This window comes from Netta rufina, assembly GCF_964035555.1.
Source record: "Netta rufina genome assembly, chromosome: 23".
Classification (NCBI taxonomy): domain Eukaryota; kingdom Metazoa; phylum Chordata; class Aves; order Anseriformes; family Anatidae; genus Netta; species Netta rufina.
In genome coordinates, this window is record NC_140147.1 from 1122264 (window position 1) to 1134856 (window position 12593).

Here is a 12593-nt window from a genome sequence, read left to right on the forward strand (position 1 = left end):
AGCCGCAGGGACGGGTGGTGCTGGGGGGCTGCGCACAGCACGAGGCTCTCCCCCACAGCAAGGGGCTGCAGCTTAAAAACGTTTTTAGTGAAAAAAACGCAACCCTGCTGCCTGCGAGCGTTGCAGGGATTTCTGCAGGGTCCCAGAAAAAGGCAGGGTCAGGGCCCTGCAGAGCTCCCCTCGCACCCCCCAGAACCCAGCCCCGTTAATAAATTTCTCCTCTCGCATCCAAACAGGAGGAGGCCCCCTCCCGGGATTCCACCAGCCAACAAACGCACAAACAACTGTTGGGAGTAAAAAAATATGTTTTTTCCTTTTAATTACATCAGTTATCAAAGAAAAAAAAAGCAGTGGTAACAAAAATACAAAGCTCTGAGGGTTTCTCGTTTTGTTTGTTCTGTAATAAGCTGAGCATCAGTGCAATTGTTTTAATTTAACTTCTGCTCTGAGTCTCTGCTGGCAGAATAGGAGTAGGCTTTGCCCAGCACCAGACGGTCACGCAGCAGCTTGAAGAAGGCGTAGTAATTGCTGAAGAGGATCAGAGCCAGTGAGATCGTCTGATGCCACTTCTCCGAAGAAATCAGCGAGTAAAGCTGGTAGAAGATGACGGCTCCTTCCAGCAGGATCAGGATGTTGAGGATTCTCAGTGGTTTGCTGAAAAAGAACTGGAGGAGAGGCGACAGTGAGGCACCGAGCGGAGGCACAGCCCGACAGATCCGTTTGGGACAGGACGAGTGAGGCAGGGAGCAGGGGGTGGCCCTGTGGGATCCCCTCTGCAGGCACCGGTACCCAAAATGGCTCTGTATGCACAGGGGCCAGCTCTGCACGGGGCAGTCGCCCTCCTGGCAGCACCGAAGGCAGATGTGGAACTACCACAAAATGCCAAATCCAGCTCGTTCTCTGCCCCCGGTACACCCAGCGGGCAGCTCCCCGCCCTGAGAGCCAGCTCGTGCCTCCAGCAGCTCCGAGGTGCTCAGGACGAAGGCTGCAGCCCTGCCGAGGAGCTGCCCGTCCGTTCCCAGCAGGGGACGTGACCTTACGTGGAAGCGGAAGTGCGAGACGTCCGACGGCACGGCCACGTTGTAGTGACCCACAGCTTTGTACACATTCTTGCTGTGTTTCACCAGCACTCCCTGTGGCCACATGCACTCCTCTGTCCACCTGCAGAAAACAAGCAGAGCGCGCTTTTACTTCCACCCGCACAGCTGGAGACAGGGGCTGGGGGCTGAGGGGGGTTCTGCTGCCTTCCCCTTTCAGCCAGGACAACGTCCAAGCCGTGGTTGTGGCATTTTCCACAGTGGCGAGCTGTGGTCACTCGTGAGGACAGAATTTGGGCCACTGAGGCACGTCACTGTGGCAGTGACAAGCTGCAGTTACCTGTGGCCAGCAGCAGCAGGCACCTTGCCAAAATCAGATCTGCCTGCAGCACTTGCAAGTGGACAGCACAGATTGTGTCTGCACGGTGCCAGATGTGTCAGCTCACAACCCTGCCTTCATTTTTATCTTTCTTTCTCTTTTTTTTTTATGGCAAAAAGAAGAGAGATGGCTGAAAGCTGAGCCTCCCCCATCCAGCCTCCGTTCACACCAACAGAAAGAGAAACCCCCAGCCCCGGGAGAGCTCCTTACTGATGCTGCAGCACGTTGGAGCAGAGGGCAGGATCGACCTTCTGCCAGCAGCCCAGGTGAGCCGCAGCTTTGTGGAGCAGGTCGCAGTAGCGCGCGGGCAGGAGGTACTGCATCAGGATCACCGACGTGCTGATGGAAACCAGGAGGAAGAGCTCACACGACCAGCGCTTGTCGTAGTACTGCGTGTTCTGCGGGGGGAGGACAGGAAGAATGTGACGAGGTGTTTGGACAGCCCCACCTCACGAAGCCATCAAAACACAAAGCGCTCCGGCAGGTAGGGCGAGGGCTTTTCACGCAGCCATTCAGCCTGCCTCCAAAAGAGGCGCCCACAGACACGTGGGAAGGCTGCTGTGCAGTTCCCAAACACACCACGGCAAAACATTTACGCTATCGCTGCTGAGCACCAAATATGGGGAAATGTTTCTGATGCTCCCCCAGCGATGGGCGGGGGCACCGGTCCCGCAGGGCTCATCCCCGAGGTCTGACAGATTTATTACCAGACCTGTCTCACTGCACAACACGCCAGGAACCGAAACAAAGCACCTAAGAAACTTAATAAAATCCATCCTCTCCCAGACTGCCTCCCTGGTTAAAGTCAGTGCCCTGGCGTTGAACAGAAGGCCAGCCTGCAAAGGACTGCTCAGCCTGGGGTCCAATGCCCCCCATTTAGCTCCTGGGGAAGGTGAGCAGACGGATGCACATCTCACAAACAGCAACCCTAAACCAGTGCCCACCTCTCCCCAGTCCTCCCCAGCCAGTGCCATACTGGGAGGAGTGGGACGATGCACGCGCAGGGCTCTGGCTCACCTTCACAAACCAGACTGGCACGAAGGCCACGTAGTAGGCACTGAGCATGGAGCTGACCAGCACCTCTTTCATCCGCCAGTTAAAGTCCATTTTCAAGTATTCCACCTCATTTCGGATGAGATCTGGGGAGAGGCAGCAGGCGTGAGTGGGCATGGCCTCCATGCCGTACATCTGCCGGGTGTGCTGCTTCCAGGTTTCCTTTAGGACAGTCAGGTAGTCTCTGCCCCTGAAGTTCACCTCGCCGGTCTCCCTGGGACCGATGTTGGCCACCTGGGAGAAGAGGCTCGTCTTCCGAAAGTCACAGTTCAGTTGGAGGAAGGGAATGTACATGCCAAACCTGCAGCATCGAGGCGCAGAGAGGTGGTTACGTCCTTACCAGCTCCCCGTGCGACACCTTTACGACCACATCCCTGTCCCAAATGGCACCTGCCACCTCAATCAACTCCAGAAAAGATCTTCACCAAAACGACCTCAAATCACAGTACAACACAGGCCACCTTCACCAACAAGTCTCATGTCTTTATGGGATCCTTCCTCCTGTATCTACCAGAGGGAAGGGAGCAATTCACTAATTGAATGGAAATTCAGCCAGCTTCCTTCTGTTGGTTAACATGAAGCAGGGAAGCGTTTGATCCTGTCCACCTGGCAGAGGCACCGAAGGACTACAGTAAGCTGAAGGAATGGGTTCTTTGAATACCATGAGAAAAACAGACAATCCTTTTCAGATGACACAAGCAATCTAGGAGCTGTAATTAATGCTTACATTAAGGCTGAAAGGTGTGCAAATGGGAAAAATATGCCCTGGGACCAAGAAGAAATGTGACACAGCAAGAAAAGGGTAGGTTAAGCTCTGTTGCCATGTAATCAAGGGCTTATTTACTTCCAAACTTCCTTTCACCTGAGCAACATCAGAAATCACAAGAATGACAGAAGAGATACTTACGGGTAACAGAGGAACAGGAGATTAAGGAAGGAGTAGGTTCTGAAGAGGTGAATTATTGATCGACACAAACTCCAGCCCGTGCCGGTGAGAACGGCGAAGCGGGTGATCACCAGGAAAACCGAGCGTGGCAGGGAGACTTTGCCACTCTGCGAGGCCTGCGGGGAGAGAAGGAGCAGGGCTGAGGGGAGACCGACTCACTGCTCCTCCAGGGAGCAAGCTGTAAGCGGGCAGCGCTCAGTCTGTTAAACCAACACCCTAAGCACGAGGGAAGAGCTAGTGGGAGGCATCGTGTGAGTGCCACCAGAAAGGGGAGGATGCCTTTAGGGTGGAATCCAGAGCCTCCAGAACCCAGGGCCTCACTCCTCAGGTCAGAACGAGGAGAGGTTTCAGCTTCTTGTTAAGGTCTGGTCCTTACCTAGGCCACCAGCTCACTGCCCTGGACCTGCTGACCACAGAAAGCTTCTGCAGTCAGCAGAAACCAACCTATACTGCTTCCTCCTTAGAGAGCTGGGTAAATTAAAACAGGAGAAGAGCCAAACGCTGCTCTTTGCAAGGAACAAAGCAGAATTACTACAGCCTAGTTGAGACAATAATTCAGAAACAAGCACAGGAGGACAGTGAGAGTCACGAGCAAAGATTTGAGACGCTCGTTTCTCTCTTCTTCCAATTAGAAACCACACCTAGGTTCCTGACTGGGACATAGCCCACAGTTCATTGGAAAAGGACAAAAGAATTTGGGACTGCAAAAGGGGCAGAGAACTTCATGTGTCACCCGAGCACGGCGCTGAGATTCTCCTGGGGACGTTACCTCCTTCACAATGGCGACGATCAGCCGGCGTGCCAGGACGATCGTCGTCACCGTCAGCACGTTGAAGTCGATCAGATGAAAATTCTGCAGCAACGAGAACAAAATGATTCCGCTTTCCATCGGGCAGCACAAACCCACACTCAACAGAGAAGCTTCCAAGGTATTCCCTTCTCCTTGGGCTCTCTTTTCCAAAATCAGAAAGAGAACGCCAAGCAGACAGCCGGTGCCCAAAATTCACCAAACGAAAGCCACACGAACAGCCCTGCAGGGTCACGTGCAGTTTAAATAAAACAGAGATGGAAAAATTCACATCTAACAACCCCAGAGAGCCCGTAAACCTCACCAGGCAGCAGCCATCCCTTGGTGCTTACCAGCGACGTGTGCGAAGGAGGGTGGGAGGGCGGGTACCACCACACGGTCTTGTAGATGTTGATGTAGTGGACGAACAGCGCAACGAGATGGCAGAAGAAGAGCTGAAGCTCAAACAGCACGCTCCTCTCCACAGGCAGCTCGGGGATCTTACAGTGCCGCAGGGGAACGACTGTCTGCGTTGCCAAGGGTGGGCTGGAAAGGCCTGTACCTGAACCGCTCCTAGCAGGGCAAAGCAGAAGCAGCAGTCACTTCCCAGACAAGCATGGGCTGTGGATTCCCCTCCAGCCCCTGGATTCTGCAACTGGGAGGCTCCGACACCAACCGAGGGGCCTCGGCGAGCTCTCACGGCCAGGAGCTGCCACCAAGCAGCCGTGTCAGCACCCCCAGGACTTCCACAACGCCTCCTCCAGGCAGATGCGAGCAGGAATTTTCCCAGTGAAAGCAATATTTGGACCCAGGCCAGCCGACAGCGCCGGCTCGTTTGGTATTAAACCCCTCGCTTTGAGGCAGGTTCAAAAGCCGTGGCTGCGTCGGGGCTGTTCAAGGGGCAAGCAGTGGCCCTCTTAATTAATTGCGAGCATTTGGGCCTGGAGTCGCTATTTACATTTCTAAGAGTGCTTGAACATGAAATACAAAGCAATTAAACACAAGCCCTTTCTCATTCTTCAGCTTCTATTCAACGACGGGGGGAAAAACAAGTTTAGTCAGAGGAGCGTGTTCCTGTGCGAGCACGCACACAATTCCAGACACCAACCCTTTTAATCAAAGGGAAGGGAATTAATATACAGCAGAGATATCTCTCCTGATTTGCAATCTCTAAATAACAACAGGCAGAGGAATCTGGGTGTGGGTTTCAAAGGAACCACAGAGCACAAGGTGCCAAATTCCTACTGAAAATCCCAAAACGAAATCACAGCAGTCTCAGAGCGCGACGGCAGAAAGGCTTCTAGCTGGGGTGGACGCAGGTGGATCAACCCCTGCTTTTTAAAAGCAAAGGCTGACAGCCTGAAATAAGTGTGGGGACAGCTTTAGGAACCCAAGCTGTGTCTGAAATCCCCCAAGTCCCAGCTTGATAAGTTCTGGACCCCCGGCAGAGGGCTTTAAGCACAGACCCGAGGCCTTTTTAATGCACACACGCTGTCACTCGGGGCTTCCTGCACAAGGCAGCTCCCAAAGGCATTACAGGCATGGAGCATTTTGGGGTTCCCCAGCCTGGGCTGCTATTTAGGCGACCGGTGTCGCATGGTACAGCACACAGACAAATCCCCTGGAGCTCTGTGCTGCATTCCCTACTCCGTGATAAGGATTTCTGCACACACTATCACAGCAAAGCGTGTACAAGGTGGATTGCTCCACTCTCGGCAGCCTTGCAATAACTTGTTTGAATAACTGTCTCCACACATCTCTTGGCCCAGGGCCACGAGCGGGGAGAGGCTGGGATGGAGCTACCATTTGCCCCGCAGACAGTTCACAAGGTGCCGCCTGCTTTCGTATTCCTGGTGGTGCACGGCTTCTCGTTTCACCTCTCTCACCTCCGAAGCAGAAATGCAAACAACCAGTTGGGCCAGAATCTGCAGAAGAACCAAACGCAGCCTGCACATCACCTGACCGAGCTGAACTCTACCCTAGAAACACCTCCTGTGACAAAAATGGGGGCACAGGGACCCAATAACCAGAACTCCACCGCCAGGCTTTGGGTAAAAAAAAAAACAACGTGTTTCTGCTTTCCACTGAATGGTCACTAAAAGCTTTTGAATGCTCACGGAAGTCTGTCGTGGTCTGACCAAGCACTGGGGCAAACTGGAACCCACAGACCCAACGGGACGCGCAGGGCAAGGCTTTCTGCCAGGTGTGGGAGCCAGCAAAACCCCGAGCAAAACCCTAAAAGGGCCAGCAGGGCGTGAGGGATGGCTGAAACCCTCCAGGGAGAGGAGCAGCCGCCTGGCTGTCCCCCCAGGACCCTGCCACCCGCCGTACCTGGTGCGTGAGCGCACGCCCGTGACGGAGGAACTGGTGGAGTGTCCGGAGCTGCCAGCAGCACCGGGCTCGCAGAGGGGGTTTCGGCAGTAGGACGTGCGGTTGGGACCCCGCCTGCCCCCTGCCATAACAGCAGAGGGTGCGGAGGGTTTGCTCTGCGGGGCGGCTTCCGGGCTCCTCACTGCGCGGCGACGGCTTCGGTCCTTAAAACTGGAAGAGAGAAGGTTTGGAAATAAGGCTCGGCTGCTCGCCCAGCACCTGCAGCACAAGGTGACCCCGCTCAGCCCCGCTCGGCCCCTTTTTCACCGAGGGCTAAGCCCGGCTCCGTCTCCTCCTGCATCACCAGCGGCCAGGGACACGGCCCCAAGAGCTCCTGACGCTCCCAGGGCATGCAGCAGCTTGCTGAGGCGCTGCCACTCGACGCCTGCAGGCTGCGAGGGGGCAGGAGGAAGCTTTTCCTGCCTCCCCCCGGCCCAAGGCAGCTCGCAAGGAATTTAATCTGATCCCTGCTCCCCTGGCAGAGCAAGGCGCTCACGGAGACGTTAAACAATTTGCCCAAAGGACTCAGTAAGTCGGGGGTATTACCTCGGCCCCCTTTTGCCCCAAATGCTCGCAGCTGTTTTAAAGGCACACAAGTGGCTTATTCCTTTTTGAGCCCTTTTAGGATGGGGAAAAAGCACCTGGAGAGTTTTTAGGGGATGTTTGCATGGTGCAGGGCTCAGCGGGACGCTAGCCTGAAGTCAGCTTTCCTAGGGCTTGCTTGCCACAATATCAATAATCCCAGGGCTTAAAAACCTCCCCTGGGTCCTGTTTAAACCATAAAACTTAAAGCTATACAATTAAGCTACACGACTTCAAGAGAGGACGGGGTGAGAACATCCCATTCCGCTAGAAGCGGGCTCTGAGCCGTGACAAAACTCAGATCAGGTCACACCAAACGTTTGTAATTTATTTTTTCTGGCTATTTTTCTCCAGTTTGCAATCGACTGGAAGCCAGAAAACTCGCTGCAGGCTCAGGCACCGCTCTCCAACCAACTGCAAGGCTCACACCGAGCCCAGACAGCCCCAGCAAAGTGCCCTGGTCCTGGACGGGGAGGGGCGGCGAGGAAAGACCCGGGGAAATCAGAGACACCCTGAGGAGGGCACCCAAAGGTGCCCTGAGGTGGGCACCCCCCGGCGGGGGAGCACCGAGGGGGAGAAGCCCCGGGACGTGGCGGGGGGCTCAGGGAGCTGGGGGGGCCTCAGGGAGCTAGGGGGGGGGATCAGGGAGCTGGGGGGAGGCTCGGGGAGCTGGGGGGAGGCTCGGGGAGCTGGGGGGGGGGGCTCAGGGAGCTGGGGGGAGGCTCGGGGAGCTGGGGGGAGGCTCGGGGAGCTCGGGGGGGCTGCACTGAGGGGCCCCAGGGCACAAGGAGGGGCCTGGGGGGGTCTCGGGGCACCACAGGAGCGGGGCCGGGGGGGGCACAGGGGATGGGGGGGACCGGAGGGTCCCGGGGGGGCCCCTCAGGAGCCGCAGGACGCGGCCTGGGGCTGGGGGGGGTTCCTGAGGGGACACCGGGGGGGTCCCGGGGCCCTGTGGAGCCGGGGGGCGGCCCCGGGGCCCGCTGCAGGCCTCGGCCGGGAGCCGCCCCCTCAGCGCGGCGGGGCGGGGCGGGGCCGCCTGCGCCTCACGGAGGGCCCCGCCCCGGCCCGGCCCGGTTCAGCCGCTCCCGTCCCGGTCCCCCCCCGTCCACGCCCGGTGCCGCCCCCGCCCCCTCCCCGCCGCCCTCACCCATCTCCGGCCGCCGCTCCGCCAGCGCCGGGCGCAATATGGCGGGGAGCGACGGCGGCCGGCAGCGGACAAACCTCCGGCACCGCGCCAGCCACGCCCCCTCGACACATAGCCACGCCCCCTCGGCACATAACCCCGCCCCCTCTGCACATAACCCCGCCCCCTCTGTATACAACCCAGCACCATCTACACGTAGCCCCGCCCTCTCTTTACATAACCCCGCCTCCTCCGTACATAACCACGCCCCCTCGCCGTCCCAGCCCCGCCCCCTCGCTCTGGGCCGCGGGTTCGAGCCCCGCCGCCGCCGGTTCGAGCCCCCCCCCGTCCCCGCGTCCCCCCGTCCCCCCATCGGGGTCCCCCCCGCAGCTGCCGCTGCCCCAGCCCTGGTTGCTCGTATAGGGGGGCTGGTGGCTGCCTTCTCCTTTTTTCCTCCCAGTTCTCAGAGTGCACAGCCCAGCAAGGCTCTGCTGGGGGGATGCGAGCGCCCCGTGCCCCCCCCAGCATCACCCCGGGGGCTGAGCCCCGCGCTGCATCTCCAGCCCGACACCAAAAAAAAACCAAAAAAAAGCCAAAAAAAGGCAAAAAAGCCAGCGTTAGGCCTTTATTGTAAGGGATGAGTAATCGTTTCCAACACCTGCTCAACGCTTCTTGCTGAACAGCAGCCACGAGCGCGCCACTCTCCCCTGCGAGTTATTTTAACGCCGTGATTCACCTTGATCAGTCTTCACCATCTCTACCAGCCGCTCGCTGTGTTTTTCATTGAATTCCTCCACTCGTGGGCGTTTGATGCCTCAGTGCAGATGGAGCGTTACGCAATGGGGAGAGCCACCCCTGCCTAGGCTGGAGGCAAAGCTGCTGCTGAAGGTGATGAACTTTCAGGACCAATCTTCTATTCCTTACTGGGTTTGGAGCCTGTGCTGTGCAGAGCCATCAAACCCCACAGCACGCGGATCCTGGGTGCAGCCCCGTGTTCGGAGCCGTAACGCCAGCAGGCAGGATGCATCAGCGCCACATCAAAAACAGGTCTGTGTGTGCAACACCACGCACACATCTTCCGCAGCGTTGGGTTGTAAAGCCAGGGGAAGTAACAGCTCTGTTGGAAATCAGCGGCGCAGCCCTCACGCCGCTTTTGGGGCAGCTGAAGGAGGTCCTGGGGCTCACCAGCACTCCCAGCAAATTCTGGCCGTTCCCTGCTTCCCAGTCACAGGAAAGGCAACGGCATCTTAACTGTGCTCCTTTATTGTCTCTGACACCAGCTCCTCCGAGCTCCATCCCGCTTTGCAATAAGAGCAGAGTGAGCGTGGAGGCAAACATCTCTATTGAAACATATGGCAGCAGTGGAAGGCTCAACTGAGCAGCAGCAGCAAAGGTTTCTGCACTGCGCTCACAGAACCGAGCTTCCCGAGCAGAAAAGAGGAATAATATCTACATTTGAGATGGCAGCTCCCCACGGGCCCCGACTAGCCTGCAGAAATTCCTCCCCCTCAAAGCTTTCAAGTGGGGCTCGTATCCAACATCTCCTTCGAGATGTTACGGCTTTATCAATTAAAGCGGGATTTCCCTCAGCCTCGCCTTGCTCCCCAGAAGCACCATATGTACTCGGCTCCTCGCAGCCGAGAGAGGAGCTGTGTGAGCAGCGCCTCCTGTTCTCCTCGGCAGCTCCCAGCAGCCAGGGCACAGCTGGTCCCGTTTCCTTTAGGGCTGCTCAGAAGGTTTGGCACAGGCTGCAGGGATCGCCCTCTGCCCACGTGCTCCTTAGGAGAGCAGCGGTGTGGGGTGAGGAAGGGAAGATGTGCACGTTTGAATTGTTTTTCTTGGCTCTGTCCGTGGCAGATGCTCTCATTCAAAATTAAAAACTCATTCCATACAAAAAGAATCATCCGCTCTAACAGCCAAATAGGGAATCCAGCTGGGCTCCTACATCCAAGCTGGACCCAACTTGCCAAATTTGGGCTTTCACAAAGGGCCACATCAAGGCAGGTTTTCAGCCTTACTGAAAACACGGTGCTTTAAGTTAAAAAAATAGAAAGTTATAAAATAAAGCTCGTCGTCATTTGCTTTATTTAAGAATCTAAATATCAACTTGAAACCAGGGGTAAGGAACGGGCATAGTATGAGGCAGGGAGTGCTCTGCAGCACGAGGAGGTTTCTGGAGCCAAGCTTCCCTTGGGAAGAGCAGCACTGCTGGGAAACACTTCCACGGAGGAGATGTGACTGTGTGGTACATCTCACTGTACTGTACTTTTATTGTTTATGGCCTTTACCACCGTCCTACAAAGAACGAGACGTGGATTAGATCTTTGGGCAAAGCAGGAGACTAAAGCTCACCTGCACTTGTCTGCCCACAGCCAGCTGAATGCCCCCTCCAGTGGGGATGTCAGCGTAGAGGGAGGTTGTGTGGGCGACTCAGACTTCAGCACTCAGAGGAATCTCTACCCCTCACGTATTTCAGTGAGTCCTGCATCACCCCCGGAATGTCTGGCTAATTAGAGCATCTCTGAGAGACACATCCGATGCCGATGGCTATTTTGGGATCTCAAATTAGCTTTTGCAGACTCTAGGCTAAAATCTGGATGTAGTAATGCTTTGAGAGGGAGGAAGATATCTGATGCAGGGCATGTTTTTGAAATATTTTTAGCACATACAGTTATTTTCAATATATTATGATTTACATTCCTCCATAACATTCAATTTTTCACATAAACGTGCAACAAATGCAACACAAACTGTATTACTCCAAAGGCAGTGTCACAAGATCCACGTCTACTGGTAAAAAACTGCATCATAATAGATGATCTCTATCAAATCTTTTCCACTTGATATAAAAGCTGTGCCTATTAAGAAAGAAACGGGAGAGATTGGTATATAAATCGATGTTGGAGTTACATTGTGAGTGAAGATGCATTGCACAAACAGACCACAGAAATTCAGACACGTTATGATTTCCCCTAACAAAATTATGGATCAGTTTTCAAGTTAAAGTCCAAGAATTGAGGATAATTGCACTCCCTTGTAACATTCCCACATATTACCATTTCCTTGATCCTAATACTCTTAAGAGAAGCTCATTTGGCAGCTTTACATTTCCATATAAAAAAAGATTTTCGTCCTTATACCCTACGCTCAGGGCTTCTCACGGTGGTCTTTGAAGTCATTAGACCTCAGCAGCACAAAGGTTTGTGTCTTTGTTCTTTTATTTATGGAGCTCAGACTCGCAGTGATCTTGAGAGAAACGGATCGGCTGTCCCCAAAGGAAACGCTTAGGGCTGCTGCCTTGGGGCTGGAGGGAGACACGTCCTGGCAGCACAAGGTCACTCCCCCCATGGGTGATGCTGGGGGTCTGGCTCCCCAACCAAGGCACCACTCGGTTTGTGAGCATGTGCACGCATTTATTGAGGTATTTACTGGAGAAAGCAACTCACTGCGGCCACAGCAGCCACCAGAGGGAGCCCAGCCACCACGGGTGCTGACCAGCACCAGCTCCCAAAGGTGCTGGGGGGTTCCTCACCCCACCGAGGGCTCAGGGTGTCCACTCCCTGCAGGGCTTTGAGCTGGATGCATCCCGGTGAGGCATGGAGGACCAGTAGCCCAGCAGTTTTACTACTGTACTGGACTAAAAGCTGTTGAACAGCAGCCAGATCACGTTTCAGATGCTGCCACGGCAGCGTGGAAGGGACAGCACTAGCAAGGTCTAATTGGGCTACCTGCAGTGCGTAAATTTAACGCGTTACAGGGTCCTGCAGGAATTCCTCCCGAACTGTTCCGTAGGCTGCTCTGCTTCTAGAGCTCGGGGTTACAACAAATTTAACGCCACCTTGCTGCTGAGAGCATTCAGACGGAAGCCAGCAGCTCAGTTGGGAGCCAGCTCCCAGAAATACATCTCCTCGCCACGTTTCCCCCTCTCCTCAAATCCACTTAAAACCTCCTTCTCCGCGGGACCTCGGTGGGAGAGCTGCAAGCAGGTGCACAACTGAAGCCTCCCCCACACCGTGACCCCTGCGCGAGTGGCAGTCATGGAACTGGCCTTTCGCAAGAGGAATTTTATTTGTGGGTCTGTGAGGAATGGCTCCGATTTAGCAGCTCAGATGGTGCCGCCCCCGCCGCCCCCACAGAACATGTTAGCAGCTTGCAACGGGTTGCAAAAATAAACAGACAAACTCACCCACTTCGTGTTGCCCCTGCTCATCGTCCCCCAAGCGATTCGCAGCGATGCACTCTTGACTCCTGCAAATTGAAGACATTTGTGAGCCTCCTTAACGTAAGCACAAAGCAAAAGAAAAAAGATTCCTGCA

The 12593-nt window shown here is 55.4% G+C and overlaps 1 protein-coding gene across 1 annotated transcript; it reads right to left on the reverse strand.

The window, feature by feature from the left end:
- Positions 1–293: 293 nt before the first annotated feature.
- On the reverse strand, positions 294–8355 carry TMEM39B (transmembrane protein 39B). The gene is made up of 9 exons (XM_084300462.1): positions 8302–8355; positions 6534–6743; positions 4556–4775; positions 4185–4268; positions 3377–3531; positions 2434–2770; positions 1627–1814; positions 1041–1161; positions 294–665 (listed from the first exon to the last, which is right to left on the reverse strand). Exons 2-9 carry the CDS (start codon positions 6659–6661, stop codon positions 429–431), a joined length of 1470 nt encoding a protein of 489 aa, XP_084156588.1. The 5' UTR covers positions 6662–6743; positions 8302–8355; the 3' UTR covers positions 294–428.
- Between the last annotated feature and the right edge of the window lie 4238 nt (positions 8356–12593).

Bases quoted from the DNA above. Each gene is read 5' to 3' on its own strand.
- TMEM39B (XM_084300462.1), bottom strand. From the start codon at position 6,661: ATGGCAGGGGGCAGGCGGGGTCCCAACCGCACGTCCTACTGCCGAAAC. The intron at 4,776-6,533 runs GTACGGCGGGTG...TTGCCCTGCTAG, and splicing joins GGCGTGCGCTCACGCACCAG to GAGCGGTTCAGGTACAGGCC. The intron at 666-1,040 runs GTAAGGTCACGT...CCTCTCCTCCAG, and splicing joins TCTCGCACTTCCGCTTCCAC to TTCTTTTTCAGCAAACCACT.